The 27,550-nt window shown below is 40.3% G+C and overlaps 3 protein-coding genes across 11 annotated transcripts in view; 1 reads left to right on the top strand and 2 right to left on the bottom strand.

The window, feature by feature from the left end:
* The window catches only part of LOC122971675 (1-phosphatidylinositol 4,5-bisphosphate phosphodiesterase delta-3-A-like), a 29,924-nt gene extending 25,326 nt beyond the window's left edge, over positions 1 to 4,598 (bottom strand). Inside the window, exon 1 of the mRNA XM_044338416.1 lies at positions 4,367 to 4,598. Coding sequence (XP_044194351.1) covers positions 4,367 to 4,439 — 73 coding nt within the window. The 5' untranslated portion in view covers positions 4,440 to 4,598. The remainder of the gene's footprint in view (positions 1 to 4,366) is intronic.
* A 1,841-nt stretch (positions 4,599 to 6,439) lies between these two features.
* Positions 6,440 to 16,568, top strand: acbd4 (acyl-CoA binding domain containing 4). Its single transcript, XM_044338247.1, has 11 exons — positions 6,440 to 6,637; positions 7,810 to 7,948; positions 8,310 to 8,430; positions 9,832 to 9,916; positions 10,131 to 10,251; positions 10,472 to 10,636; positions 12,778 to 12,875; positions 12,999 to 13,209; positions 13,306 to 13,523; positions 13,907 to 13,966; positions 15,518 to 16,568. Exons 2-11 carry the CDS (start codon positions 7,858 to 7,860, stop codon positions 15,644 to 15,646), a joined length of 1,299 nt encoding a protein of 432 aa, XP_044194182.1. The 5' UTR covers positions 6,440 to 6,637; positions 7,810 to 7,857; the 3' UTR covers positions 15,647 to 16,568.
* A 275-nt stretch (positions 16,569 to 16,843) lies between these two features.
* Positions 16,844 to 27,550, bottom strand: part of LOC122971093 (rho GTPase-activating protein 23-like) — a 70,962-nt gene continuing 60,255 nt past the window's right edge. For all 9 annotated transcript variants that reach the window (XM_044337567.1, XM_044337561.1, XM_044337568.1 and 6 more), the window contains 16 exons: positions 26,970 to 27,078; positions 26,699 to 26,738; positions 26,461 to 26,598; positions 25,222 to 25,530; positions 25,076 to 25,137; positions 24,649 to 24,755; positions 24,286 to 24,398; positions 23,430 to 23,582; positions 23,223 to 23,301; positions 22,905 to 22,978; positions 22,661 to 22,750; positions 22,462 to 22,587; positions 22,301 to 22,345; positions 22,058 to 22,151; positions 20,280 to 20,311; positions 16,844 to 20,177 (listed from right to left, as the gene is read on the bottom strand). In XM_044337567.1, coding sequence (XP_044193502.1) covers positions 19,188 to 20,177; positions 20,280 to 20,311; positions 22,058 to 22,151; positions 22,301 to 22,345; positions 22,462 to 22,587; positions 22,661 to 22,750; positions 22,905 to 22,978; positions 23,223 to 23,301; positions 23,430 to 23,582; positions 24,286 to 24,398; positions 24,649 to 24,755; positions 25,076 to 25,137; positions 25,222 to 25,530; positions 26,461 to 26,598; positions 26,699 to 26,738; positions 26,970 to 27,078 — 2,561 coding nt within the window. In that variant the 3' untranslated portion in view covers positions 16,844 to 19,187. The remainder of the gene's footprint in view (positions 20,178 to 20,279; positions 20,312 to 22,057; positions 22,152 to 22,300; positions 22,346 to 22,461; positions 22,588 to 22,660; positions 22,751 to 22,904; positions 22,979 to 23,222; positions 23,302 to 23,429; positions 23,583 to 24,285; positions 24,399 to 24,648; positions 24,756 to 25,075; positions 25,138 to 25,221; positions 25,531 to 26,460; positions 26,599 to 26,698; positions 26,739 to 26,969; positions 27,079 to 27,550) is intronic.

The raw sequence follows: 27,550 nt of genomic DNA, 5'->3' as shown, positions 1-27,550 counted from the left end.
AGATCATTAGTGCTCTGTCCTTAATTAACTGCCTCTTCAATAACTTCCTCAATAAAGGCCATCGACATGGGAAATGAAAACATTAATATTTATTATTTTTGCAAGTCACCGAAATAAATGAATGAGTTTGCTAAAAGGTAACCAGAAATTTTAAGGTTGATCTGCAAAATGTTACAAATGATACATGTTCAGTTCTTTCTTGCTATATTTCCTTGTGTTTTAAGAAATAAATTAATTTTTTGGGAAATACACTTCTTCTGTCTTCTTTCAAAGACTTAGAGGAGAAAATTGGTACCAAGCTCATGTTTGTCCATTAGAGCTGGAGCCAGAAGGCCATTAGCTTAGAATAAAGACTGGAAGCAGAGGGAAACAGCTGGCCAGCTAATCTGTACAGAAATGTAAAAACAAGAATTTGGGATTTTAGAGGTAGTTACCAGGTGTTACTATTTCTTGGTGAAGTAGTCTTTACACTAAGCTAAGCTACACTAAGCTTATCACCTCCTAGCTCTAGGTACATATTTCATACACAAACATGAGAGTGATATTGGTCTTTCTGTTCTTACTCTTAGAAAGAAAGCAAATAAGTGACTTTCCATACAGCATCAGTCAAAAATTTGGACACACTTTCCATTCCCTTGAATGAGAAAGTGTGTCCAAAGAGATCAGGTTAGGCTTAACACCTCTGGAAATGTGGACTCTCTCTCAAGCTATTTTTGTCATTTATAATTCGAGGATTCATTTCACATCCTGAATCTAGAGTGGATTACAAGACTTAAACAGTCCTTGAATCACAGATAATAGAGACATTCTAGGAAATGAAATGAAATCCTGGAGGGAGGATTTCAAAAACAGAAGAGAGGAGCTGAGTTTCAGCGGTTTAGGCTGTAGCCAAATTAGATCCGTAAAAGCCAACATACTGTATGTTAGTGGAATACAGGATATTTTCCAAACTGGGAGACAAACTGGAGGGCAGGTGTAACGACTACTGGTCAAATGATTAGTTGATTAATCAATCAGTCAATGAACAGATGAATTAACAAATGACATACTGTATGACATACTGTATATTGTGTTATTGGTTTATCCAGAAAAAATACAAAATGTGTTTGTGTTGACTGCAGCCTCTTGGTCTAATGGATTTATTGCTTTTTTGGTTTTATATCATTGTAAATCAAACACTTTCAGGTTTTTACTTGGCCATGCTGGCAGCTGGCTCTAGAAATGGTAATGTCGGTCTATCTGTCCACCACTTTGGTTCAGACTGAAATATCTCAACAACTAGAACATGGATGAGTACTAGTACATGTGCCATCAGCAGTCAAGATTTTCACATATCCAATGAAATATCTCAACATCTACTGGGTGGATTGGCACATTCATGCTCCTCAGAGGATAACTTCTGTTGGCTTTCATGATACCCTGATGTTTTCCCACCATGAGGTTAACATCTGTGCTTTTCAGTGAGGTGTCTTTACAACTATTGAATGGATTTCCATGAAATCTGGTACACACATCCATGTGTGTAGAGTGTAGTAAAGTATATAGTGTAGTAATTTAGAGGAAGAATTTAGGTCAAAATGTTTGTTTGTTCACTACTTTGGTTTATGACCAAAAACCTGTAAAACTAATCACATTCCCAAACTCTATATATTCATTAACTAATAAGGATTCAGATTAATTTATAACCAACCCTAGTTATAGCCCTGTTGGTGTATCTACTCTGTAATCGGTCTATATTTGTAGATGCTGTTGCTCTCAACTCAATGTAAAAACTGTGTCTGGGTATTAACAGGCTTTTCTGTGACATTTGATAATGCTAGGTGATGCTGCTGGTGAGACTGGTGTTGATATTGTCGCTGCAGGATCACTGGCCAGCTATGGAAGGTTCTGGGGCTTGGTGTCGTGTCTTATGACAGCTATATTGAAGGTTGACAGCTGTGCACTGTTGCTTGTGTTTGTTAGCATACACACATCTTGGCCATCTGAACAGACATGGTTCATTTCTGCACTGCTTTTAAATCAGAGCTCAACTAATCGTCATCACTGCTGTTATTAGAAATACCAGATGTTCCTAAAGCTCTACCAGTGTTATAAGTAATGGAGGTAATGGAGGGTTTGCCTTGAGATGATTGACAAATTAATGAGAAGGCATGTCCACTGATGTAAAACAGTTAGTTAGATCCTCCTTGCCTCATAGTGATATTTCACGTTTGTGAGTACAACAGGAACTACAGTATTTCTCCATAAGAAAATAGTTCAGAGTAAAGCTGCTTCTTTAAAATTAAGACAAGTTGATACATATATGAAACATTTATGAAAACAATCCTCTGATGATTCACTTTTACCAATTACATTGACTGACCTTTGCCAGCACTGTCTTTTATAAGTGTCTCTGTGATTCAAATCATTATAGTGTATAAACTTAGTTGCAAATTAGTGTTGTCAAGTTTGTATGTCAGAGAAAATACTGAATTTAATTGAAACAACGCCTTTTCCTATAGCCGAAACCATCTCCATTTGTTGACAGGTCTTTTGTTTTAAACCTCCAAGCACTGATAAATCAAATGAACAGCTTTGTGTTAGCATGTCCAGCTCTACTGTATTTAGAAACCATGGATTATGTTTATTAGAAACTGGTCCTTTCTACACATTTCTTTTTCTGAGAAAATATACAAGACTTGTAGTTCTGTGTATTACTGTACATATTACACATAATGACATTAGAGAAAATGAGCAGAATATAGCAATGACAGGCTCCCTGCTGCATGGTGTGCTAACACTCTGACCCAGTTATAATGACCAACCTCATGAGTCAAGAAAGTTATGAGAAGGAAGTCAGTAAAAGCGCAGGCTAGCACTGTTTACATAGTTGTCTGTTATTAAAGTGCCCATTGTCCACTAGCTTGTTCTTACTGGTGAACCTGGAAACATGTTGCCCCAAATATCTCCTCTGGTTGTGGAGAAAATGTGCTTAACCAGCTGGTAAATGTTTGTTTTTCCCCATGTGGGACACCAGAGTTTATAATCTGTCTGGACATGTACACATGACATCCTTGCAGAGCAGAAGCAGTGTGTGTGTGTGCTGCCAGTGATGGTTTCCAAGATACACCAGCTACTTTTATTATCCCACTGTACCTGCCAAACATGAGCTCCATAATGGAACAAAACTCCACATCAGTGCTGCTCAATCATGTGCCACAGATGCTCACAAGTCTGCAAGTTTTTCATTTCAGTCAAACTGTCCAGCAGCGGATCAGTTTATCTTTCAAGGTTGAGGGTGTGCAGACAAATCAGAGAAAAACAAAGACTCTTAAGTCACGATGGCACAGAATTGAGACGGAGAGCTGCACCCTTCTCTATTTAGATTCTGTGATTTTAAAAGTCTCTATCACAGATCATAACTTCTAGAAAAAAGTACAATACTCCTGAGAGAGTAACATCATACTGTGAAATGATGGGGTTCCACTCATTTGAAAACTAAATGTGGCTGGTCATAATAATTCATGTTGTAAAGAATATGATAGTAAACTGACCTCTAGTCTGTGAATCATTCATGCAATTTTTCCTATTAAAAACCATACTCTTTATCAGATATTAGCTGCTAAAACGATCAGTCAATATTTTTGTGGCTTGATTATTAAAGTCATTTAAATCAAAGAAAAAAACATTTTCTGTTTCTTCACCAATGTGGGAATCTGCTTTTTTGTTTTATATCATTTAAATTGCACTTTTCTTTGTGGCTGTTGGTCAAACATGACATCAGACAGGGCTCTGGCAATTGTTTTCATTATTTTCTGACATTTTAGAGACTAAATGATGACAATAATCATTAGTTACATCTTTAAACCTAATTTAACTTTATGTCACTCTGACATCACATGTATTATATGATCTACATATTTAAACCATACACACTTAACACACCTATCTCTAAAACTGGTCACCTGGGTTTAGCTGGATTTGTCTTCCACTCATACTGACCATCACATGTAGATGACTCTATGCACATTTTATATGTGTTATGAAAACAAAGTAGGCTATATACGCCATTATAATGGCAAATAAATTCATTTAAATTTACTTTACCCACCTTTAAACTTGCAGAACATAGTATGAGATACAGTGACACGCAGCAGGCTATGCCTTAATGACAGCGTAATCCACTTGTTTTTCCTCGCCCTTTGAAGGCTTTTCCCTTTTTTTTTTTTTTTTTTTAATTGCCTGTCCATGCGGATTTGAAATGTTTCCTCTTATCTCAGAGTCACAACTCATCACACGCATTTACGGCTGTACATCAGCATCATTATCTCAGTGGAAGAAGCTTTTGATCATTGAATACATTCAGGATCCATGACACAAAACTCACCCAGATTCCTCAAAGGATCGATGGCTTTTGACTCGGACGTCCCGGCGCCGTTTTTCTTCCTGTTGCCCAGCATAATGCAAGGAGGCTGCGCTTTGTCTCGCCAGGCTGTGCCTCTCTCTTCTTCCCGTTCTCTGTTTATGTTGTGTTGTGTCTTCAGGCAGCAGCTCAGCAGTCTGTAGGCAGACTGCGATTCATGCTTTTATCCCGGAGGAGGCCAAACCAAACCTTCAGACCGCTGATGTCACTGAGATTGGATTTATAAACACAGAACTGCACAAATAAATCACACCACAGTAGAAACAGATTTCCGGGCTTGACTTTCAAAATAAACCATTGATTAAGAATCGCGTAATTTCATACGATAATAATTTATATATTAAAAATCTTGAAGCAATAATTCTAATAATAATACAATTTAGGGTTATGAATCTCATTATATCATTTACGTTTTGTCATTGGTAGACGCTTTTATCCAAAGCAACTTACAAGCTCTTATTGTTTGTGAATATGAATGGACCCCTACCCCAAATTAAATGATTACGCAGTATGAAGATCCCTTTATATTTCTAAATGTTCACCAGGAAAATCACACCGCAAATTCTCCGAATGGTGCCATGATATGAGAGCTGTTTTACATCTGGTTTAAAATTTGTTGTTTTTTTTTCTTTCAGTCAGAAACAGAAAGTGAGGGATTGCGAACTCTGTATTATACTGCTAAAATCTGCAAAATCATACCCTGCCAAAGCCTACATAAATGGCACCCATCCTATCTAATGTATATCACAGAAGTATCTTTTGTAAATGAAAATGTATATTTCAGTAAGATGATAAGATGAAATGAATTAGATTGAACATTTTCCCAAAAAATCTTTATTTCCTCAGCTCTGTAATAATTTCTTTTCTGTTGTGTCAATGAAAATGTAACTCTCACTTCTTTATTACCAACGCAACAATTATTATGTTTTTGTTTTGAAGGCGAACTAAAACATTTCCGGGTTTTGTAATATATGTGATCTATCTGCAGCAACTTGACAACAAACGGAATTTAAACGGATTATAGGTCGAGGAGAGACGCTCATGTATCTAAAGAGAGATAGCCTTTCTCTTTTCAGTCTACTGATCTCTAATTTTAACCAAACCACAGGCTAAGTGATGAAGGTGCCGAAAAATAACTGAAAATAGTTTATCCCCTAATACTGTTTGCAATAAGTAGGGCAATGGTGCTACATAATGATTTATGCACAAATCGGCAGTAAAACACTGACTGTAGTGGGTCTTTAATGAAATTATGGCTCTAGTTTATTTCATTCTGTGCTGCCCTCTGGACTGTTTCCTAAATTGCGCTGGCGGGAATAAGTACATTTAAGATTTAGAGTCATTAATTAGAATAGAGGCTAAAGAACTGAATCACTCTAGTTTAGAGTGATTTATACTGATCACTTGATTGTAAGGAAAGACTGGCTCTGACTTGGCAGCTACTGTACGTATCACAAAGTATTTAACTTAATATGTTCATTTTTATTTGTTATTTTTCGCCATATTTTTATGTGTAACATGTAGTGTTAATTAATTGCTTTGTTGATTTCAATTTGTTTTAAGATGGGATGGAATAATAATAAAAATAAACTTTTCTTATATATACAGTACCAGTCAAAAGTTTGGACACACTTTCTCATTTAATGGAACGGGAACGTGTGTCCAAACCTTTGACTGGTGCAAAATCATAATACAAACATTCGATAAAATGGTTAAACTGAGTCTAGCTGACAAATTTAAAGACTTTGATTTAGACAGAACTTTATTCATCTCGAAGGAAATTTTGGGGCTTAAAATGCTCAATATACATAGTGAAATAAATGACTATATTTTAAATTAATTACATGAATTAATAAATAAATAAATATATATATACATATACATATATATAAACAGATACTAATAACATATATTTTAATAAAAACAAAAATAGGAATACATTAATAAAGTAGAATAAATCGCCTTTATACTTGTATATATTTTTGTTATGTTGGCACTTTAAATGTCCGAGTGGGCGTGGTCAAGGACTTGTCATGTGATCTGACACGGAAATGGTCTCAGGCCGGAGATAGGTCAGTCCCATCGGTAGATCTATGGGCAATTTTGTTAACAAACTTTTCTGTGACAGTAAATCCTTAAATATTAGAAACTACAGTTCCCAGCCGGCTCAGCGACCTTTGTCGTGTTGTTGTGGTCTCTCTGATACAGACATGTCCGGCGGCAGCACACAGTGAGGTGAGTCCACAAGCTAGCTGCTGCTAACTCAAAGTTAAAACGGTGTTTATCGGCGACTAAATACGCAGCACAGTATCATGTGTACGCATTTACTTGCGCCACTGTCGGTGCTTGAATTTGGCATAAAGTCCAGTTTACATATGAAAGCAGTTATTACGCCACAGAGGCTGGTCTAAGTTATAAATACACAGCGGTGGGCTTACACAAATCAGGCTGATACTTCACAGTACCTGTTAAAATACCCGTTTTACTATGTTTACATGTATTTTTATTAGACTTTTGTGATATTAAATAGCAGAAATATCACTACAAAGTGATGTAAACCAAAAAAAGCCCACATTGTATCAGTGTGACATGACTGAATAAGCTGAATGTTTGAGGGAATCACACATATTCAGTGCCTACGGAAAACTACATCATAAAGACAAAGACACATTTCAGACAAAATCTGTGGTAAGTTTATTAAAACGTGCCATTTAAGAGAAGGTGCTGCAGATGAACGATCATGACACTGATTGTCCCTCTGAGTGCATTAAGGAAGAACACACAGATATCCACACAGCCACACATGTTGAATGAGTAAGTGTGCAGGCGATACCTTCTTTCAGAGAGACAAAGAAGACCAAAGCTGTACTTTTTGACTGTCACACTGTTGTTTGGTGTAACCTTAACACCATACATCCATAGACCGTTATCCACCATCACCGTCATGAAGCCTGGTGGTAGCAGCATCATGTTTCTGTGCAGCAGGCCCTGCAAGGCTTGTGAAGGTAGAGTGTCACATGGATCCAGTAAAGAACATTGGAGGAAAACTTTCTGCTGATGCAAGAGACTTATTTTCCTGCAGGACACCAAGTGGACAGGAATGGCTACAAAACAACAGTGTTATCATCCTGAAGTGCAGACCTCAGTCCTGCTTCACAGAGTCTGAGCAGTGTTTTTATACACACAGTATTTATAAAAATGCTGAAGCTGCCAGAAGAACCTAAAGACATGATGGTCCATTCTGTGCTGTATCTTACATGGCTATAAACAAGGCAGTCCAATATATTTGCTAACTAGCTGCAAGCTTCCGCTCTCCTAATTGACTTACAGCCTCCTCCTACAGCCTGCTACATCTGTGTGTGTGTGTGTGTGTGTGTGTGTGTGTGTGTGTGTGCGCGCTCTCTCAGCTCCGGTTGCACTCATCCCTCCTGGTAGATTGAACGAGTCGAAGTGTCATGCCAGTCCCAGCGATGGCAGAGCCTGCGGTTGATCACCAGAAACGGTTTCAGGCTGCCGTGGATGTCATTCATAACCTCCCCAAAAATGGTACGTAGGCTTTTACACATCACATATGTGACAGAAAGTGTGTTACTGGTTAGACTGTAGAAAAACTTCATGAAACAGTGTCTTTATTATTTTAAGGTTAAACAGTGAACCTGAATGTAAGGCCTTATAAATGTATTATCTCTTGTATTATTTGCCGTCCAACATGCAGTTTTAAGTTTCCCCTGAACTAAAGACAAAAAAAGAATTCAAAATTTCCCAATTTCTAAACTTGCATGTCCGTGAGAACTCAGATGTGATCCTGATAGTTCCTTTTTTTTTCCGGCTGTCTAGTTTCACTCTGTCAAGATAACCAGAGCAATGTGCAGACAGTGAAACTTGATGAATCTGTTTCATCTTGCAGGCTCCTACCAGCCGTCCTATGAGGTGATGCTGCGCTTCTACAGTCTGTATAAGCAGGCGGTGTGTGGACCCTGCACTGTGCCTCGACCCGGCTTCTGGGACCCAGTGGGTCGCTACAAATGGTCCGTGTGTGTGTAAATCAGTGGTGTTAGTTTTCAGTAGCAGACACACCAGCCATTCAGCTGCTCTCATAAGTGGTCTTTTTGTTTGTACAGACAGAACAGCATGCAGTTATTCTGTACATCATACTTCCATTCAGAAATCCTCTTTTTACTGTAAGCAGGCATTACGACACAACGTTGGCAGATATTTGCATGGTGTTTGGTGCGATGCTCTCTGTATGGGTTAGTTACTTTGTGTCCATGGCGGGTGGTACAGCACCATATAATTCAGTTCATCTGAACAGTGTGTGAACTCACCACGTCAGTCATAGAGTGTTTCTATTGACATTTGCAGCCAGAGACCTTTTTTGGTTGTTGATGAGGAAGACTAACAAGCCGGGGCACAGATACACACAGACTCACAGTGAGACTGACGTGGACAGAGATTGTGTTGTACAGTTAGTGAGTGCAGAGAGGATCAGCGTCTTGCTTAAGGAAATCTTGACAGGACAGCTGCTCTAACACTGAGGCTAATGTGGGGTTTGAACCTGTTCTGTCACTTTGGTTTTCTGTTGAGAACAGTTGTAAATGTTGAGAAGACTTCCTCAGTATTGAAAATGGTGCTGAAACCATGAGTTGCTGAATCAATTTGTTGGTTGACAGAAAATGAATTGTTTGTTTTTTTTTCAAAATAGAGGAATGGCAGATATGCTCTGATCCAGCTTATCATATGTAAGGATTTGCTGCTTTTCTGTTTTATATCATTGCAAATTGCATATCTTAGTGTTTTGGACTGTTTGTCTGACAAGAACTCTGAAGATGTCTCACGTCCTCTGAGACACTGTGGTGGACATTTTCACTATTTTTTCTTTTTTAACATTTTATAGACAAATAATCAACAGACCGACTGAAAATGAAGATATCTCTATTAGAAAATGTTTTAAGCTTGTTTGAGCTTTTTTATTTGAATGAAGAAGTTATACCTTAAATACACATTTGTCAAATAAATAATGTATTTAAAAATCAACATATTTCAGTAGATATCCATCACAACATATACGATCATACAATATTGTGTTGTACTGTCAAGCTCTCTAGTCATTGTTGAATACCTGTGTAGAATAGAATATTAGTAAGTGCTAATACATGAACTCCTTCAGTATTCTGTTTTCATCAATCTAGTGAATGTTAAAACAAAGACGTCCAGTTTTTTTGACACTACAAACACACATTGAAACACACATTCAATCGGACATGGTGTGGTGGTTGATGTTGAAGTGTGTGTGTGTGTGTGTGTGTGTGTGTGTGTGTGTGTGTGTGTGTGTGTGTGTGTGTGTGTGTGTGTGTGTGTGTGTGTGTGTGTGTGTGTGTGTGTGTGTGTGTGTGTGTGTGTGTGTGTGTGTGTGTGTGTGTGTGTGTTAGGGATGCCTGGAGCCGGCTGGGAGAGATGAGCAGAGAGAGTGCCATGGCAGCGTACGTGGACGAGATGAAGAAAGTAGCACAGGAGGTACATGATGACTGATTTGTTAAGTTCATATATTTTAATTCAGCATTCATGTAATATTTCTAACATGATCTCATCTGTAGACTGATTCTGACAAATTTCCCAGATCAGATCAGATCAGTGTACAGAAACGAGAAGCAGCAGCAGCAGCAGCAAGCTGTCTGCTCAGATAAACATGAGGTAATATGATCAGTAAAGGTTTCCACTGACGCTGCAGGTCATCAACAACACACCCATGAATGAGAAGACGGCCTCTCTCTTCCACCACTTCGAGCCTCTCTACCTGGTGATTGATGACATGCCACGACCTCCAGAGTCTCTGCTGGTGCTCAGAGAAGGTCAGTGAACCTCTGTAACCCAGCACCTGTTTAAAGAGCCGGAAAGACGATTATTTTCTCTGAATTTCTGCCATTGTGTCTTCTATACATGGATATATAAATACATACTCCATATTTTCTTCTCAAATGATCTTTTCCAAAAATCAATTAATGCAGCTTTTAAAAATAGTGATATGATATCAGTGTGAACGTTGGTAAGAGTCTTTGTGGGTTACTGTAGGTCTTAAAGGCAGTGAGCCAGCTGACAGACCAGCAGAGGTGAAGGTTGAGGATGAGGAGCAGGAGGAGCCTCAAGAAGATTGTTCTCTATCAGAAGGTCCAGATCCAGAGCAGGAGTTCATCCTGACTGACGTTGTAGACCTCACTGCCAACACCATCTCTAATGGTGCGTAATGATGTATCTGGCCTGGTCTGTAACACACTCAGGGTTTTGTGGTGTAATTGGATTTTAAAGCTGCCCCCCAACTGGACGGATCAGACACAAACGGTCCATGTCAGTAACTTTTTCCACATGATTCAGTGTGTTAGTCATGTACTTCAGATTCTTGTGGCTTGTGTCAGATGCGGTATATTTATTCTCCAGTTAGAGTTGACAATGAGGAATACAGATTGGAAACAGGAAACACGAAGCTATTTTATACAAGCTGTAAAGAAAATCCCTCATTAAGCTGCCTTTGCTTTTTTTTACACTGAACCAAACAAAGCCTGCATAATGCTGCCCTCGTGTGTGATTTTACACAGCGTGCCAGCATTCTGGATTCAGAGGAGTGACGTGTAACACAACAGCATCAGCTCCCTGTCCCACCATGCTGGCTGTCCCTGTTACACAGACGTCAACCGGCAACTCCGGCAAATGAGTCACACCAGCTCCTTGCATCTCATTTTTCTCAACTTTAAATTCCCCCTCCGCTCTTCTTGTTCCTTCAGTTGGATGTTGTTCTCTCTGTGCAGAGAGATTCATCTGCTGAAGGAGGAAAGTTTCTCTGAGCTCACTTTAAATCTGAAGTTAACCTACAAACAGGATGTGTGACATCACAACTAGTTTGGAGCCAGTCGTGGTCTAATATGTAATTTACACAAGTGTGATGTGGAAACTTGAAGCCTCCAGTGCACAAACACTGAGGATGGACTTTACAGTGAAGGAGGAGACATCTGGTGTCCAGCAGGAAAACTGCTGAAGTTAAATATATTTGCATATTTATAGATTCTGGGTTTTTTCAATGCAAGGAGCTGGTCTGACCATCAGGGGTTCATTGTTTTGCTCAAGAACACTTTGACATGTGATCAAACTGCCAACCGTGTGTTTAGTGGATGACTTGTTCAACCTGCTGAGCCTCAACTGACCATATTTTTTACCCTTTTTATCATTATAAAAAGATATCTCTGCTAACAATAATGGTTCCTTTTTTAAGTACAGTGGCTGTGAATGTTGTGATGGTTCTAAATTATTATTTTTTTAAAAGTAGTTAAAAATGTCACCAGTGTTTCCTCCTGCTGAGCAAAACTCAGGAGAGACTCAGCAGCCAGAAGTTTCTCTGTTTAGGAAAGACTGAGATCGAAACTAAAATTAGAATAACTGGTCCATTTTAAAGGTCAATCCATCTTAAAGGGATAGTTGGCATTTTTTGAAGTGGGGTTATATAAGGTACTTATCCACAGTCAGTGTAATACCTGCAGTAGATTTGGGTTGGCACCCCCCCAGTTTGAAGCAGCAGACAGGAGTACTAGCTTGGAAGCTAAGTGATGTACTGATGTGGACGAGACCAGCAGCAAAATGTATTTTAGCTGCATAAAAAAAATCAATCTCAGTTTAAGTGTACACTATATTAAGAATGTTTTCACTGCTTCACCTTGTTGTCAGACTGCCCGTTCTGTTGACACTACATTTTCTCAGCTGTAGAATTCTGTATTCCTACGCATGCTGCACACTGTATTACACTGCAGATCAGCTGTTTGAGTCAGAAAGTGCTGTTGAAGCTGCAGCATTTATTAACTGACACACTGTTGTCTGTACATTTACTGCCAGATTAACAACTTACTGTTAACCTTTTCCTCTGCTCCGCTCACATTCACCATCACTCTCCTGCTGCTCGCTCAACCACACGCTCGCTATGCACACACATCACACACTGCCCTATTCCTTAACGGAGCTACACTACTCTTATAACATTACCTTTCACATAGATGGCCTTTGAAGAATGAGGAGAGGGAGGATTCTGGGATTTGATGCACTAGTCGATGACTCAAAACAATCACACAATAACATAGAGTGTTATTGTGTTGAAAATCATCAGTAGCCCATTGATATTAATTGCTAAGTTTTATCAGTGGTACATGAATATTGGAGAAACACTGGTCAACATTGAGTAGAATGTGCTCCTATCAAGTTGTGTTAACTAAACGGGCCCAAAACTATTTCCATGATTAAGTATATAAAAACATTTAAGAGTAACTATCTGAACTATCTGAACTATCATTTTTGAATATATTTCCTCACATGTATAAAACGCCTGCTGTGCTCTGCAGACTCTGGTGTGTGTGAAGGTTTGGTGTTGACCAGCGACTCAGAGAGCGAGATCTTCTGTGACTCAGTGGATTCAGTGGAGCAACTCGGCAGCGTCAAGGTACGACTCACACACATCCTCTGAAAACACACTGAACACATATACATCACTGCCGAGCATCACACACAGAATAAATAAGAGAGCAGGAACATTTCTATTACAAAGTGTGATATCCGTTAACAGATTCCACTCGTCAAGTCCAATGGCTTTCAGAACGGCCACGTGTCCCTGGAGTCATCTCCGATTCAGAGCCAGCAGCTGGAAGGTCGACTAGAGGTCAGACAGGTGGGAGCGGGTCAGGGTGGAGAGGGGGCGGACGACGGGAAGGGTCAGGGTCCCAACAGGAGGAGTCGAGACACAGGACGAGAAGGTTCCAACCACAACTGGAGAGAACGTGAGCTGATATTTCACACTGTTGTCAGACTGACTGTATGTACTGTTTGTATGATATATCAGGATCATAATATCCTGTGTTGTTGTTGTTGTGCAGGTGGTGTTCCTCAGGGCAGTCCGAGGCGGGGGGCCCCGGGCGGTGGGGGTGGTGGCGGGGCCGGGCGTGGAGGAGGAGACGGTTCAGAGGGCGGGACAGAGAGGCTGCATGACGCCCAGCTCCAGCAGCAGATCATCCTGGCCCTGAGGAGGCTGCGAGAGGACATGAGGAGTGTGATGGACAGGCTGGAGGTGGTGGAGCGACTCGCAGCCACACACGTAAGAACTAACAGGGAGGGAAAAACAAACTGATGTTTCATGTTAATGTAGATAATGTCCGTGTAAAGCTTATTAGAGCAATTCTCTTCTTCTGCTTCTTTTTTGAAGCATCAAATAAGAAAACTTCAAATACCTGAAGTCACCATGCAAACTTGTCATCCTCCTGCTGCTACATTTAGTCATTTTGCTCTCAGTTAAATGATGCTGTCGGACAAAATTGAATCTTTAGCTGTTGTGTAAATGTGTTTGAATTAAAGTTGTATTAGAGAAGTGCAGAGATGGAAAAGGAGATTTGAAAATTGTCAGAAAAGCAACAAACTGAAAAGTGTTTTTTTCTTGTTGCGTGAAGTGATGTCAGCTCACTGCTGTTGTATGTGTGACAGGCTCAGGGTTCAGAGTGGAGACCATGTCTGCAGTGTGCAGCCACAGCGTCACAACAGCAGGTAAGACTCAACATCCCCGCTGACATCTACCAGATACGATTAGTTGAAATTACATTTTCTTTTAGTTCTGCTGTCTGGACCTGCACTCTGCTGCAGGCTTTGAACTGAAGTGTGGAAGTTCTTTCTTGACCAGCTACATTCAGTAGTTTTGAGCTTTTAATGGTTTGCTGATGAAAACTGTGATGTGCAGTTGAAAGCTCCAAAAAGCTAATAAATAGACCCTGAGTTAACATCATATTGTCACATAATGTGTCACAATTAAATATGGATTTCTGAGCAGTTTGGAGCATGTGAATGAAATGTTTTACATGTTTTTAATCTTAGAGGAAAACAAACCTCCACACTCATCTGCTGCTATATTTATAGACATTTTTGCATCTGTTATTCATTTAGTTTTAGTCACATCATCATTTTATATCTTCCAACTCTGACTGACTGACTGTCTTTAGTGAATCCAACTGTCAGTCTCAAACTCTGGATCTCTTCCAGTTCCCACACATACAGTATTTATGAGTAATCAAGTTTCTACTTGTGTAACGTATTTCTGCTAACTGCCACAGTACACAAGTGTCAGTTAAAAACAGGTTCACAATTTTTCAAGTCAGGAGGCTTAATGAACAGTGAAACAGGTTTTTCTTGCTGTAAACATTCCTCCTGTTCATACTGACCTTCTGTGCTGAAATGTATTTAAAAGTTTACCTGAAGTTAATATGAAGCTCAAATCAAGTAGATATCTTTCAACGTTTCAGTCTTTTTAGTGCCAAAGTGCCTCTTTTTGTTACTTAACTTCCACCACAGCTCAACACAACAATAATACAGTGGAACTCATGTGTTTGTTGGAACAGATAAGATCAAACATGCAGTATTAGTTACAATCAGATGACAGTACAAAGTCACATTCAGCAGCTGAGAGGGAGAGCTGAAATATTAAGAGAGAGTTCATAATATTATTCCGAAAGTTTTCTGCTAAACTCTTTAAGGAAGGAACTCATCTCTCTCATTAATTATGAAAGGATATGATATTTAATATTCATGTGTCAGATGTGCAAAAGCCTAAAAATAAATAAATAAATAAAACCCTTATCATCATTATTTTTATTATTCAAGAAGAGTTGAGATTTAAAATCAAGTGGTAACCATCTTTTTGGACATGAATAATAATATTCAGTCTGAATCCAACATAAAGGTCTGTTGATGGACCGGTGTGGAGCAGTAGACAGAGGTGAATTGTGGGAAAACACTTGGCTCTGAAGGTGTTGGGATCTGCTACCTGGCAACCAACACCTGAACACACACTTAATGCGCTCCGTACTGCGAGTGTGTGTGTCGGCACTCAGTTTGAACAGAGCGGGACATTCACAGTTGTTCTTGCTCACTTGGCATTACAGCAGCTTCCTCTTCCTCCTCAGCTGATCACTCACTCACCTGTTTGTTGAATTTGTGACACTGGTAGTAAAATCTAAAAACACTGAAGACACAACTACACACACTACAGCTGTTAAGAAGAAGAAGAAGACATGATTTCTATAATAAATGTCATTTTCCTCTCAGGCGGAGAAGTGGTGGCCGTTTGACGTGTCCGGTCAGACCGTCGTCCTCTTCCTGCTGTGGCCGTTCGTGGCTCAGGGTGTGGTCTACCTGCTGAGGAAAGCCCAGAAGAGAAGTCGCATATCTTCATGAAGCAAGCCGACCAGCACATTCAACCACTGCCCCCCACAGGAATCCATCATGTCTACAGGAGGAAGGATTGATTCCACCGTGAATCCACATCCTCCCTCACTGTGTGCGCACTGGACAGAGGGGGTGATGTTTGTGGACTTGCTGTCTGCTTGGAGAGAGATGTGTGTTTGGTTGTGATGTAAAAGCTCAGGATCCAGAAATCCTCACAAATCACTCACTGCAGCAAACCAGTCATCATTTAAATTATTCAAGTTGATTCATCAGCCGGCTTATTTTGGGTAGCAGGAATTGGATACTGAACATGAAAAAAGCTGAATGTGTACTTGTACTGATGATGGAAATACTTGGATGATATTGTTATATCATCCAAGTAAGTGAGGTTCACCTTTATTCCTTTTCTAGTGGTTTTTGCTACAATAAGCTCCATGTCTTTTGTAATATACAGAGTATTATCGGTGTGAAATGTAACATAATGTATCAAAAGAAGCTTCTGTTTGTGCAGAAGTAAAACTACAGATGGTCCCACTAAAACGTTGGATGCTAATTTAATTGTAATAATGTCACCATCTCTCTGAAATGTCTATAAAATTACACTAAACTGTAAATGTCAGCGGATGTGACTGAGTGTTGAGGAGCAGCTGTGTATCTCTGGTGCTCCATCATCTCTCCCACCGTCTGTACATCATGATATCCGTTCTGATGACAGTGGTACTAATTATTTCTCTAATGTCGTGGATCCAGTCATCAGACTGTTGCTGCTGCTGACTGTGACTCCTGGTGGAACCTGATGGTACTGAATTGATGAGTGTAACTGAAGCCATTGTCACTAAATGATGAAGAACTGTTGTGAAACTGCCCTATAATGATCAGTCATGTGTTTAACTGACGCATGAGCTCCAATTAAAAATATATATATATTGCATAGAAGGTTGTACTGGGTCATGTCTGTGTGGAGGTTATCGAAGAATTTAACAAGACTAAAATATTGCACCCGGAAAAGTCTTCCATTAGACGACCTCATCCTAATCCTCACACCAGGCTCAGATCACCTCGATGACATCGCTATGACATCATCAGAGTCATTTCAGAAGACATCATGCAACTTCTCACAGGCAGATCAGTGATGACCTTTATAAGTGAAATCAGTGAGCAAAAAAAAAATCAATAAATACATACAAACCAATTTCCAAAACAAATAATTTAATATATTATGTATAATATTTATATACACAGGTTAACTTAACAAGGCTTTGTACAACTGTTACAAAATTGGTCCACGCACAGTCACCCACGTACATAAAGTACATGCACAAGGGCACAGATAGAGAGAAGGACAGACTGAGACTAGATATGATTAAGATAAACATGGAGTCTGGTTGGACGACAGTGGTTGGCAGTACGATTTGGTTCATCTCCGTTATGTATTTTTCAGACTCTGCTTTACAAACTAATGTTCCATCAGCATGAGAAGGGAGTGAAAAAATACTGTGAAAATGTGAAAAGGAAGAAATGCAAAAATATCACTCAGGTAAGACTCTGGTTTTGGATTTAAGGTTATTCGCTCACTTTCAATTGCCGCCATGACAACGCTCTCTGTGTAACACTGATAATGTGTGAACTGGAGCCTTGCTGTTGCACTAAGTGCTTAGTCCTTTTCCATCTCTTGGCTCACCATGTCTCCACTACTGATATTATACAATTACCTAAATAGAAAAAAAATAATTTTGGCATGACTTCACATAGCTGCCTTTAACACTTTGCTCCTCTGACGTAACAGTATCCTCCAAACTCTGGCCCTCTCCCCCAAAACACACACACACACACACACACACACACACACAGGGAAGTACAATAGGCTTGTGTTGAACACTTAGGGTTTGCATATTTTTATGTCACTGACCGCATGCATGCATTTTTATGCCACAGGAAGCTTTGGCATAATGCCCAAGTCACATCATCCAGAGAGAAAGTGAGTTTGTTTTGCTCCCACGGATCAGTGAAGTTCCCTGCAGATCCACAGGACGCTTTGGAAGAGCTTGTAAAGGGCTGAGAAGTAAACTGAAGTGGGTTTTCTCTGCATTAGTGTACTGTGCTGTACTCAAGCTGCATTGATATCTACCCACATGGGTATTGTCAGGGACATCATTCATGAGAACCAGTAGTGAAGGACACCAGTATGTGTACAGCACAGTCAACATTTTGCTAAAGTCTTTGCTGGTGAGGGTTAGCTGGAGCAGCGGCAGCTCTGGAGTAGAATATCACATGTCTAATATGGCTTCCTCTCTTTTTTTTACTCCTTCATTATTATCACTCATCATTTTATTTAACAATTGAAGGGTTTCATTCCAAAACAGTATTTTAGAAATATGTGTTAATGACACCATGTTTAGGCTTTGAAAATGCCTTTCTTTGGCACCACTTAGTTGTAGTATTGAGAATGACAATGTAACGCAGCTGCGACTGTTTTTAGTGGGATTGTTTCAATTTTCCCAAAACAACAACTTTATCAGAATAATTTGCTGATAATAAGATGCTATAATCACATGGAGGCTTTAACAGATGGTAATTAGGGTTGAAGATTTTCCTGCCATTTTAAATGGTTACTTCATGGGAAAATGTTACCCTTTTCTAAAGATTTCTTGCCATAAATTATATATAATAATTCCAGCAGCTGCTCTATTAATTCAGTTGTTAGGTCACTTTCCTCTTCATTCTTCTTTCTGTTTAACTCAACTCTAATGTGGTTTGTCCAAGTGGTGTTGCCATACATAAGCTGTCCAAGACGGCGGACCCGATCGCATATGTCACTGCCAGATGCAGATCGGGCAGCGACGCAAATCGGGCAGTGACAGAGCTATTGTGACTGATTAGTGCTATTGTGACTGATTAGTGCTAGCATGTTCCTGGCTTGTTAGTGTGTTAGCAGTTAGCTTTCCAGCTACAGTAGTTCACCAACTAGCCCTGGCAAGTACACACTATGTAACCAAACTTCTAACACCACCCTTTTCACAAGGACTTGCAAACAAAATGCCAGTTTCTAATGTTGCCACGCCTTAATAGCTGAAATTCAAGGTGAGACTATATCTACGACAGCTGTGTGGAAGCTCTGATCAGGTCCTGAAAGGTTTCTTGTTTCAGTATGGGAATTCATGGAAAATATGAGCTCAGTTCCTGATATTCAACCCTAATGTTCATTGCACAATATATAAGAACATGTATAATTACATCTACAGTTATTTTGTAAGTAAAAGAGTCTAAGTTGAAAGGTTTCAATAGTAGGTGAATAGCAACAGGCAGTGTGTTCTTTGCGGAGTGAGTTTCACATTTTTCAAATGGTAGTTATCTAATTTGGGAATGAAACTCTACAACCGCAGTCTCCAATTACAGTGCCAATAAAAAGCCAAGGGGAAAGAGTCTTGAGACAACTGAGATCCCCTGGTCACGTGATAGACACTTGGCTTTAGAAGCAGTGACGCCGGTGGTCCAGTGTTTGTGAGTAAAGGGCAAGAAGTGCTTTGTACTGCATTAGTAGATGAAACAGTTAAACCACCACTGTGTGACGACGCCAGGCTCTTGTCTTGTCCCGCGGGTCCAAGCCAGATCTCCTCAGAACAACAGTAGAAGATCCTGGGGAGCTTTGATCTATCCATCCCGAGGAAGAGGAGGAGAGAGGGGGAGCCTCCTGGGCGAGACGAGGGAGTGGATCAATTTGGCGAACTGAACCAGGACCTATAACTGATCCTTGAGGAACCCCAACACTTCCATGCTGACTTGGTGCTCCCTCAATGACTCTGATTACCTCTACCCTCTCCGCTCTCCAGCCTCTCACTTTGTCCTCACTCCTGCCCAGCTCAAGGTCCAGATTCATGGACATAGCCCTCGTCCTCCCACCTCTGGTCTTCCTGTAGCGGACTGGCGCTGGTTGGTTCCAATCCGGCTGCTGACCCCCATGAAGCCTGGAGGCCTGGTAGAGGTTGGGAAGCCTGGTGGGGGAGATCCAGAAAGGGGCCGTTGGGCGTCCTCTAGCCAGATTGTGAGGCCTTGGGTGTGGAGGAGGGCTGGTCACGGGTTGGGGTCGTGGGCATGTGGTGTGGGTCTGATGGTGTGAATAGAGGAAGCTGTTTGGACGAAGTTGTGGTGCAGCTCTTGACTTGCTCTCCCTTTGAGGATTCTTGGCATCATTGCCTGGTCCATTACCCACATCCTTTTCAGCTTCCTCTCCCCCATCTTCCTTTCCCTCTGTAGTCTCTTGAACTTTTACCCCATTTCCCTTTTCATCCATTTTTTCTTTCTTAGGAATGGTATATTCCTCCTTGACTGCCTCTTCCTCTCCTCTGTCCTCTTCCTCTCCTCCCCCTTCTCCTCCCCCGTAGTTGCTGGCTTTGACTGGTTCATGCTCGGAGTCCTCGTCAGCACTGCTGCCTGGCTGGTGGGTACTGGGGCATTTTTTACGTTTGCGGGTCACAGCAGAGATGATGGACTTGGACAGGAAGTCCCTGGCATTCAGGTCTTTCTTGGAGGCTGAAGAAAGCTGAAACATTAAGGTTCACATCCCAGTCAAAAGATGGTCACTTTGTCTTTGTCTATTTCTGACATTTATGAAGAACAAGTAAGAGATTTTTTTCTTGCTTACCTTTGACTTAAGTGAATCGCTGGTGGTGGAATCTGATTGAAAGGAATAAAATGTGGATTAGAATCATGTTATCTCTGGACAAGTGGTGGTAGTAGTGTTAGGAGTGGTACATAGGTGCGATATCTTGCTAATCACAGCACACACTACTGGCACTGCAACCTTTCAGGAGAACTCTAGCCATTATCAGAGAATTTGCTTAAAAAGTCAGGGAAACAAATACACTTGACGTTGTAAAAATGCCTAGAGTTCACCTTTGAGATCAGCAACAAAGAGGAGTGATGATACATTGGTGGAAAACCAAGACTGACAGAAAGAAAATGAATGAGAAAATGACACAAAGTGCAACAGAAACACCAAACACAAACACACAAGGAGAGAGACCTGGTCCTACCGAAGAGGCTGATCCACTGTCTCAGCTACAGAAAAGTAGTGCAGAAAGGTCCAGAAAAGAGAAATTGAGACAAAAGTTGTAAAATATCATGAGTATCCACTCGGAGAAACATATCAGCTGGAGAAAAAGTACAGACGGAGATCTACTGGAGGGTTCAGAGAAAAGAACAAAGACAAAAGCTAACTCATCACTGCACTTCCTCTCAGCTCTTTAGGGGCTTTTTAGCATCTTTCAGATCATTATTTTGGTTTCACAGCCCTCACACTCCACTCTCATCAGCATCATTTCTGGCAGAAATGGGCAGCTGTTTTCGGCTAAAAATTTCTGATAAACCCTCTGTATTATACCTGCCCAGCACCAAACAGGCAGAGTTAGAGACTAGCTGGTGAACAAAGTGAAGCATTTAGCTTAGGAGTCAGATATTTTTCTCAAGAGTTGGTGGAAACCAAAACAGAGCTAAAAGGTCTGCTGTTCTGCTGCCCCCAAGTGGCAAAAAAATCAATGAATGCAGCCTTAAAAAGTGTGTTCAGACATCTGTGCAAATTTTAATGTTTATTTGCCACCAACTATACAAATATTGGCAGTTGGCTAGCTAGCAATGGACTCACCAACCATGTTGATTCTATGGGAGTGTGTGTGTTTGTGTTCAGCTCAGTCTATGTTTATGAAGCAGATTCATAAAGCCTGGGATACATGCATGATTTTGCTCAAGTTGAAACATTTTCAACTCATGCAGTTGCGTCTATTGCATTTTTCCAATGACTTTGTATGTAATTACAACGCCTCTTAAATGGTGTGAACACACAGTAACAGTTGCAAAGCATTAGAATTTCAATTAGCATTATACTATTCTATTATTATTATTATTATTACTCATAACTACAATGTTACCTGCTCATTTCTGCTAGCTGAGCATAAATACTATGATCTAGCAAGGTAACGCTTCTAGCCAGGTCTGATACTGCACTACATGACCTACACAAGCAGTTCACACAGTTATTAAAAAGTGATTATTGGTACATAGTTATCACTGCCTATGTTAACTATGTTAACCAGCTCTGAGCAAACATAAAATATATCACTTTCTGGGTCGGGCCCTGGGAACCCAGACCCTCAGGGGGCCCCAATGCTCCAGATTCACTGTTTTTTTGGAATTTAATCATTTACACATTTGTTTGTTGATACTGTATTCTTCAAGTTTTCTTTATCTTTAAAAGCACAGCAAATTTTTGGGCTAAAAACAGAGAATATCTGAAAAAGTTTTTCTCTGAATTGCCTATACATTGATTACATAGATAAGTTGATCCTCTCATAACTGACATGTATTTCTGTGAGAATGTCACAGAGAATATAACTAAAGCCAGCGCTGCTTCAGTTCCCTCCTCACCTGATGCCTCTCCTGGCATACCCGGCCTGCCGATGTTGGACAGTAGATGGTCAATATTGGGCACAGGCTGCATGTCCCGCTTATCATCTGGGGTCTACACACACACACACACACACAAACACACACGCACACATAAGCATACCGAAAAAAAAGTACAAGTGATGGCATGTGACTTCAAACAGTTCGTATATTCACGTTCTCAGCTCTTTGCACTGACAGAGCCGCAGCTGTTGTCATACATACCTTCTCTTCCTTGTCAAGCTCTCCTTCACTGAAGAACCAGTCATACTGTTGAAGTAAATAGACACAGCATCACTGCATGGTGTTTAGACAGAATACAAGACTGGCTTGTTACGAATGGTGCATTATTTCTTGCATTGGAGGAGGCAGCTGTTGGTTCTTACGTGCAGGATAAGTGTCTCTACTATCTTGTAGCGGTCAGGCATGTGGGTGACCATGTCGGTCATATTGTCCTCTGACGTCCTCACCAGAGTGGGACCAAACACCAGAGCCAGGTTTCTTGGCTCCATCTGGAAATAACATGAAAGTTAGATCCATGTTTCAGGTTGTGCAAATGTTCTAGTAAATCTAGTGAAGAGTTACCTTATTCTTTTCAGAGTGATCTGCCACCTTCCTCAGGTGGCCCACCAGGAACTTAAGAGTGTGGTAATAATAGTCTGGGAGGTCATGAATCTGTAAGGAAGCAAGACACGTGTGTAAGAAAAAGAGAGCTAGCTGTAAAAAAGTGGATTTGATTTTATAAAGAAATGAATCTCTGACAAACACATTTCAATAAACTGTAATTTATATTCACTCCTCTGCATTCTGCCAACTTTTCAACACATACCAGTTTCTTCATGGTCTTTAGTCGGTCCTCTGCGTCTTCTATCCGGTTGGCATCAATGAAATCATTGTATTTGTCTGACAGAGAAGGTGTGTGAAAAATGAAAAACCAGGAATATTACAAAAGTCTGAAAATTAAAAATATAATGGTCATTTCCACATGCAGATGACATCTTTAACTAACAAGCAGATTTTTGAAGTAAAAGAAAAATTTTCTACAAACTTTCTACAAACTAAGAAAACAATCAATTAGCAATCTAATTTTACATTATACATTATACATGTTCATTATGATTCATGATACACAAATAACTGGACGCACCATCAGTAAACAGTGGTTCAGGCAGTTTTCGGAAGAACGATTTGAGCAGGCTGCTGATTACGTTCAGGTCCTGCCATCTCTGTGGAGACAGGAGGGGGAAAGATTTAGTGTTTCTGGTGTAGAATTATAAAAGCAACACCCCTAATATTACAAAACAATTCCTGGTATTAAAGTAAAACCACAGTTTAACAGACATGCCCTCCACACCTCCTCAGCAGTGTTGATGTCCATGCCCTTGTTGAGATGCTCCTGCAGGTTGGACACCATAGCGTTGTTCCCTGGCACCCGGTAGATGCCGGTGTACTCCAGACCCGTGTCTTCCACCACACCGCAGCACATCTCCACGATCAGAGGGACAAACTGCGGAGAGGATAAGAGGAGGCGAGAAGTGTGATGGAAAAGAAGGAGGAAGAGAGGAAGAGAAGTAGATGGATGCAGAAAACATGATGGAGGGAATAAAGAGGAATAAGAAACAAAAGCAGGAGGGTGTGATTGAATGTTAGGGTGGAAGTAAGAAGATCCATATTTAACAAAATAATCCTAATAATAAATTAATAGTCATATTAATAGTCATATAATGATATAATAATAAAAGATTGAAGGTCAAGTAACTGACTATTTTGTTACTCTAAGTAAGTAAGTACAGAGCTGGAGCCAGGATATGCATTTCTTCATTAGGCTATTAGGCTATTGCAGTCTATCCACTGGATTTGCCAAAAACAGAAATATATGTGTTGTTACTGCTCCTTAACTGAATTTGAGTTTCTTTATCACTTGCATAATAATTGCTATGACAAGTAGGAAGAACTATAAATAGCCCAGTTTACTCAGAAGTCTGTATATTACTCGATAAAAAGGAAAAAGGAACCAAATCAAGCGCATGATTTCTCTGTACACGATACAGTGTAAATGGAAAAAAATGCGTGTGAAAATGAAGAGCAAATGTTGAACCCTATGACTAAAAGGATGAATCAACTCTGTCGTTTTCTTTTTTTGATGCTATGAATCACGTTGCTGGTGTCGATGTTCTTTTTAAATTTCATCATAGAACACAGCGGCTTACTTTATGGTTGACAGCAGGCTGACAGTCCTCTAGTCGCACACCAAAAGCCTTGGGACTGCCTGTCTTCTTGGTCTTCTTCATGATATTGATGCCCCACAGCGCCTTGTTGTCATCTGAGTGCACACACACACACACACACACACACACACACAAATATAGACTCACGTTTAAATTGGTTATTTAAATCCACATGAAAAATATAACTTAGTATGGACACAGAAAATTGACATCAATAACTATCCCATACCAGATTTTAATGAAATGCTAATTGACACTCTGTATACCAAGACTTAGCTTTTTTAAACCAACAGCAGTTTGTACTTTGGTGGACACAGAGCAGAGCAGAACCATGTTTGTACCCACCAGTTCTAGATGATCGGTTCACTGAGGTGTTGTCAGTCTTAGCCAAGAGGAAGGGAGGCATCATGCGGTGAGCTCTGGGAGAAGAATCCGGCTTATTAGCTGTCAGACTGCACAGAGTGAGACAAACGACAGTCAGATATCAAAAACATGTGATTAAAGGTTATTGTTTTGACAAAGTGTATACAAAGAATTTCAGTAAAGAAGAGGGCAGAGGCACTCTGTATTCTTCCTCAGGTCTTGATCTTATGATGACCTCAGTTTTATGTAAAAATGTCAACTGCCTTCTTATTGTAGCTTTTTGGAAACTGCAGTTCAAATTATTGTTTGTGACAAGCGTGCAGCCCAGAGCTACAGTGACTCCTAATTACACAGAAAGTAAGGGACAGTTGTGATCAAGCAAAGACTAAATATAATTCACCATACTGACCTGTGTTTTCTGTAGTCATTCAGCTTCTTGTTGATGAGAGCTTGTCTTGAGAAACCAATCTCCTGAAATAAATGGAAAGTGGTGAAATGAGTTCAGTATGTGTGTGTTTCTGTAAATTGTATAAGATGAACTAGGTCTGGTCTAACCTCATTGTCAGTCTTGCTGTTCTCCCTGATGACCCTGATCCAGGCCAGCATGTCGTCCCTGTCCTCAGCCTGCAGCAGGTACTCGCAGAAGTCCTGTGTGGTCAGCCTCAAGGTATGCTTGCGCTTAGTTTCACTGTAGGCAATGTCAATCAGGCAACCGCGGATGCTGACTGGGGGATGCTCGTCCTGGCTGGACCCCGCCCCCGCCCCGTGAAGGACGGCCTCTCGCTTGTCCTTGTAGAGGAAGAGCGAATGGGAACGGAGCACGGAGAAGACACGTTTCCACGGCCGCATGCCACCACCGACTTTCTACAATGAGCAGAGGCACATTGAGCCTTTAATAAAAAGCTTCAAAATAACATAAAATAACTCTCACCCATACAGCTATTATCCAATCACAGCTTAGCAACTGTAACTAGGCACAGCAGGCCTGTCAATCTTTATATTTCCCCAAATGTTGAAGTGGTGTACATGGTGCTGTAGTAAGAGAGATACCGTATCCAATGTATGTTGTCCACTCCAAAAACCAAAAGAGCAGAGCACAGCTATAATCAAGAGTGTATTAGATATACTGTATGTTGCAGCTAGAAGAGTACGCCATGTGAGTGCAGAGGTGGACTCAAGTTGACTGTCTGGTTTAGCAGGTTCCACTTCATATATGTAGCCATGAAATGCATATTTAACACCCTTTTGCATGGTTCTGATATTCATATGAGTTAGCTGAATACATTAAAAAATCAGCCAGAGATCAAGTTTTCAACTAACTCATGAAGTTAATGTTAATTAGCTAACATTAGGTAGCTACACCTGATAAAATCTGCTAGCCACAGTGGACATTTTAGTCAGCAAAACTGACATTTGCTGGATAAAAATGAGAGGCTGCTTTTGACTACTTTTATCTGCAGTCAAAAACCCACTGTTTCTTTTTTTGGGCATTTTTGCCTTTGTAAGACAGTCACAGTGAAGTTGCAGATAGGAAACAAGGGAAGAGAGATGGGTATGACATGCAATAAAGGTCCCTGGCTTGAATCGAACCGAGGATGTTGCAGTTTAGAGGCATGTATAGAAACCACTTGGCTACCAGGGTGCTTCCAAGAACCCACTGTTTCATTAAAAAAACCCACAAATTTCAAGAGGTTAATCTGCTGTTATCACTGTAAACTGCAAACGTGCAGTGTCAGATTGGAAAGTTTTACAGACATTTGGGAGCAGTCCATGTATAAGCAGTGTGTGTTGTACCTTTCCCTTCTCTGTGAGGATCTGTTTGTAGTGCAGCCAGCCCTCCTTGCGAACATCACTGAAGGTGATGGTTCCCAGTTCAGAGGTGGAGTGGCGCTTGGAACGGGCGTCCTCCTGGGCTCGCAAGCTCTCCAGAGACTAAAACACAATGTAGGGATATTAAAGGATGCACACTGGACGGTGTTTACTGGGTCACTGGAAAATGAAGACAATAGAGAGGTACGTGTAATATACTCACCCCATCAATGAAAAAGCTCTTGACTCTTTTTGGTAGTTTGCTGTGGAACAGAAAGCACAAAAGTGTAAAACAACATGAGTTCAGTTTAGACAGTGTGTATAACAACCAACGTGAAAAAGAAGAGAAGAGACTTTACTGTGATAACTTAGTGTTAAATCACCTTAAAGCTACAATATACAGCTTTATATACATGACCCTGTCTCTCCTAAATCACTGTCTAAACAGTGTTTGCCAATGAAGTTTTAAAGTGTCTCCAGAGGTCCAGACTTACGAGAAAACACGGCCTTCTTCCCTGAAGGTGTTGAGACCCTCATCACATGACTTGGATCTCTCGGTGGTGATGGCCAGCAGGTAAGAGGAGCGACGACCTTTGATACTGCCTGAAAATACACAAGACGAGTCAAAAAGGAAACCAGAGGGGGAGAAAGACATACAGTAAAGAGTAAAAAAAAAATATGTGATGTATGATAGTGAAATGTGAACTGACAACATGGTGAGTCAACATGAATAAGTGATTTGTCAAATTGAGTTATTAATATGAAATTAGCCAGGTGGATGAATTACAGGGTTTAACATACATATATTTAAGGAATACTCTGACCTTTAGTTCATGTTAGGCTACTAAGATTATTGACGAATAAGTATTATTCAGTGTTAACAAATGCAACGACAGAGATTTCTGAATGTGCGCCTTCTTTTCCATAGCAATGGTGGCTGAGGCTCATGGGTATTGTAGTATTTAGAGCTGTTGTACCAAACCAAAATACCAAAAATACCAAAACATAATTTCTCAGAAACTAAGAAGAAAGTAATTAAAACTGATGACCACAACATAACCCTATGGTTGTTAAA

This window comes from Thunnus albacares, chromosome 20, assembly GCF_914725855.1.
Source record: "Thunnus albacares chromosome 20, fThuAlb1.1, whole genome shotgun sequence".
Classification (NCBI taxonomy): domain Eukaryota; kingdom Metazoa; phylum Chordata; class Actinopteri; order Scombriformes; family Scombridae; genus Thunnus; species Thunnus albacares.
Note: the sequence above shows the minus strand (reverse complement) of the source record. Positions and strands in the feature narration are given on the sequence as shown.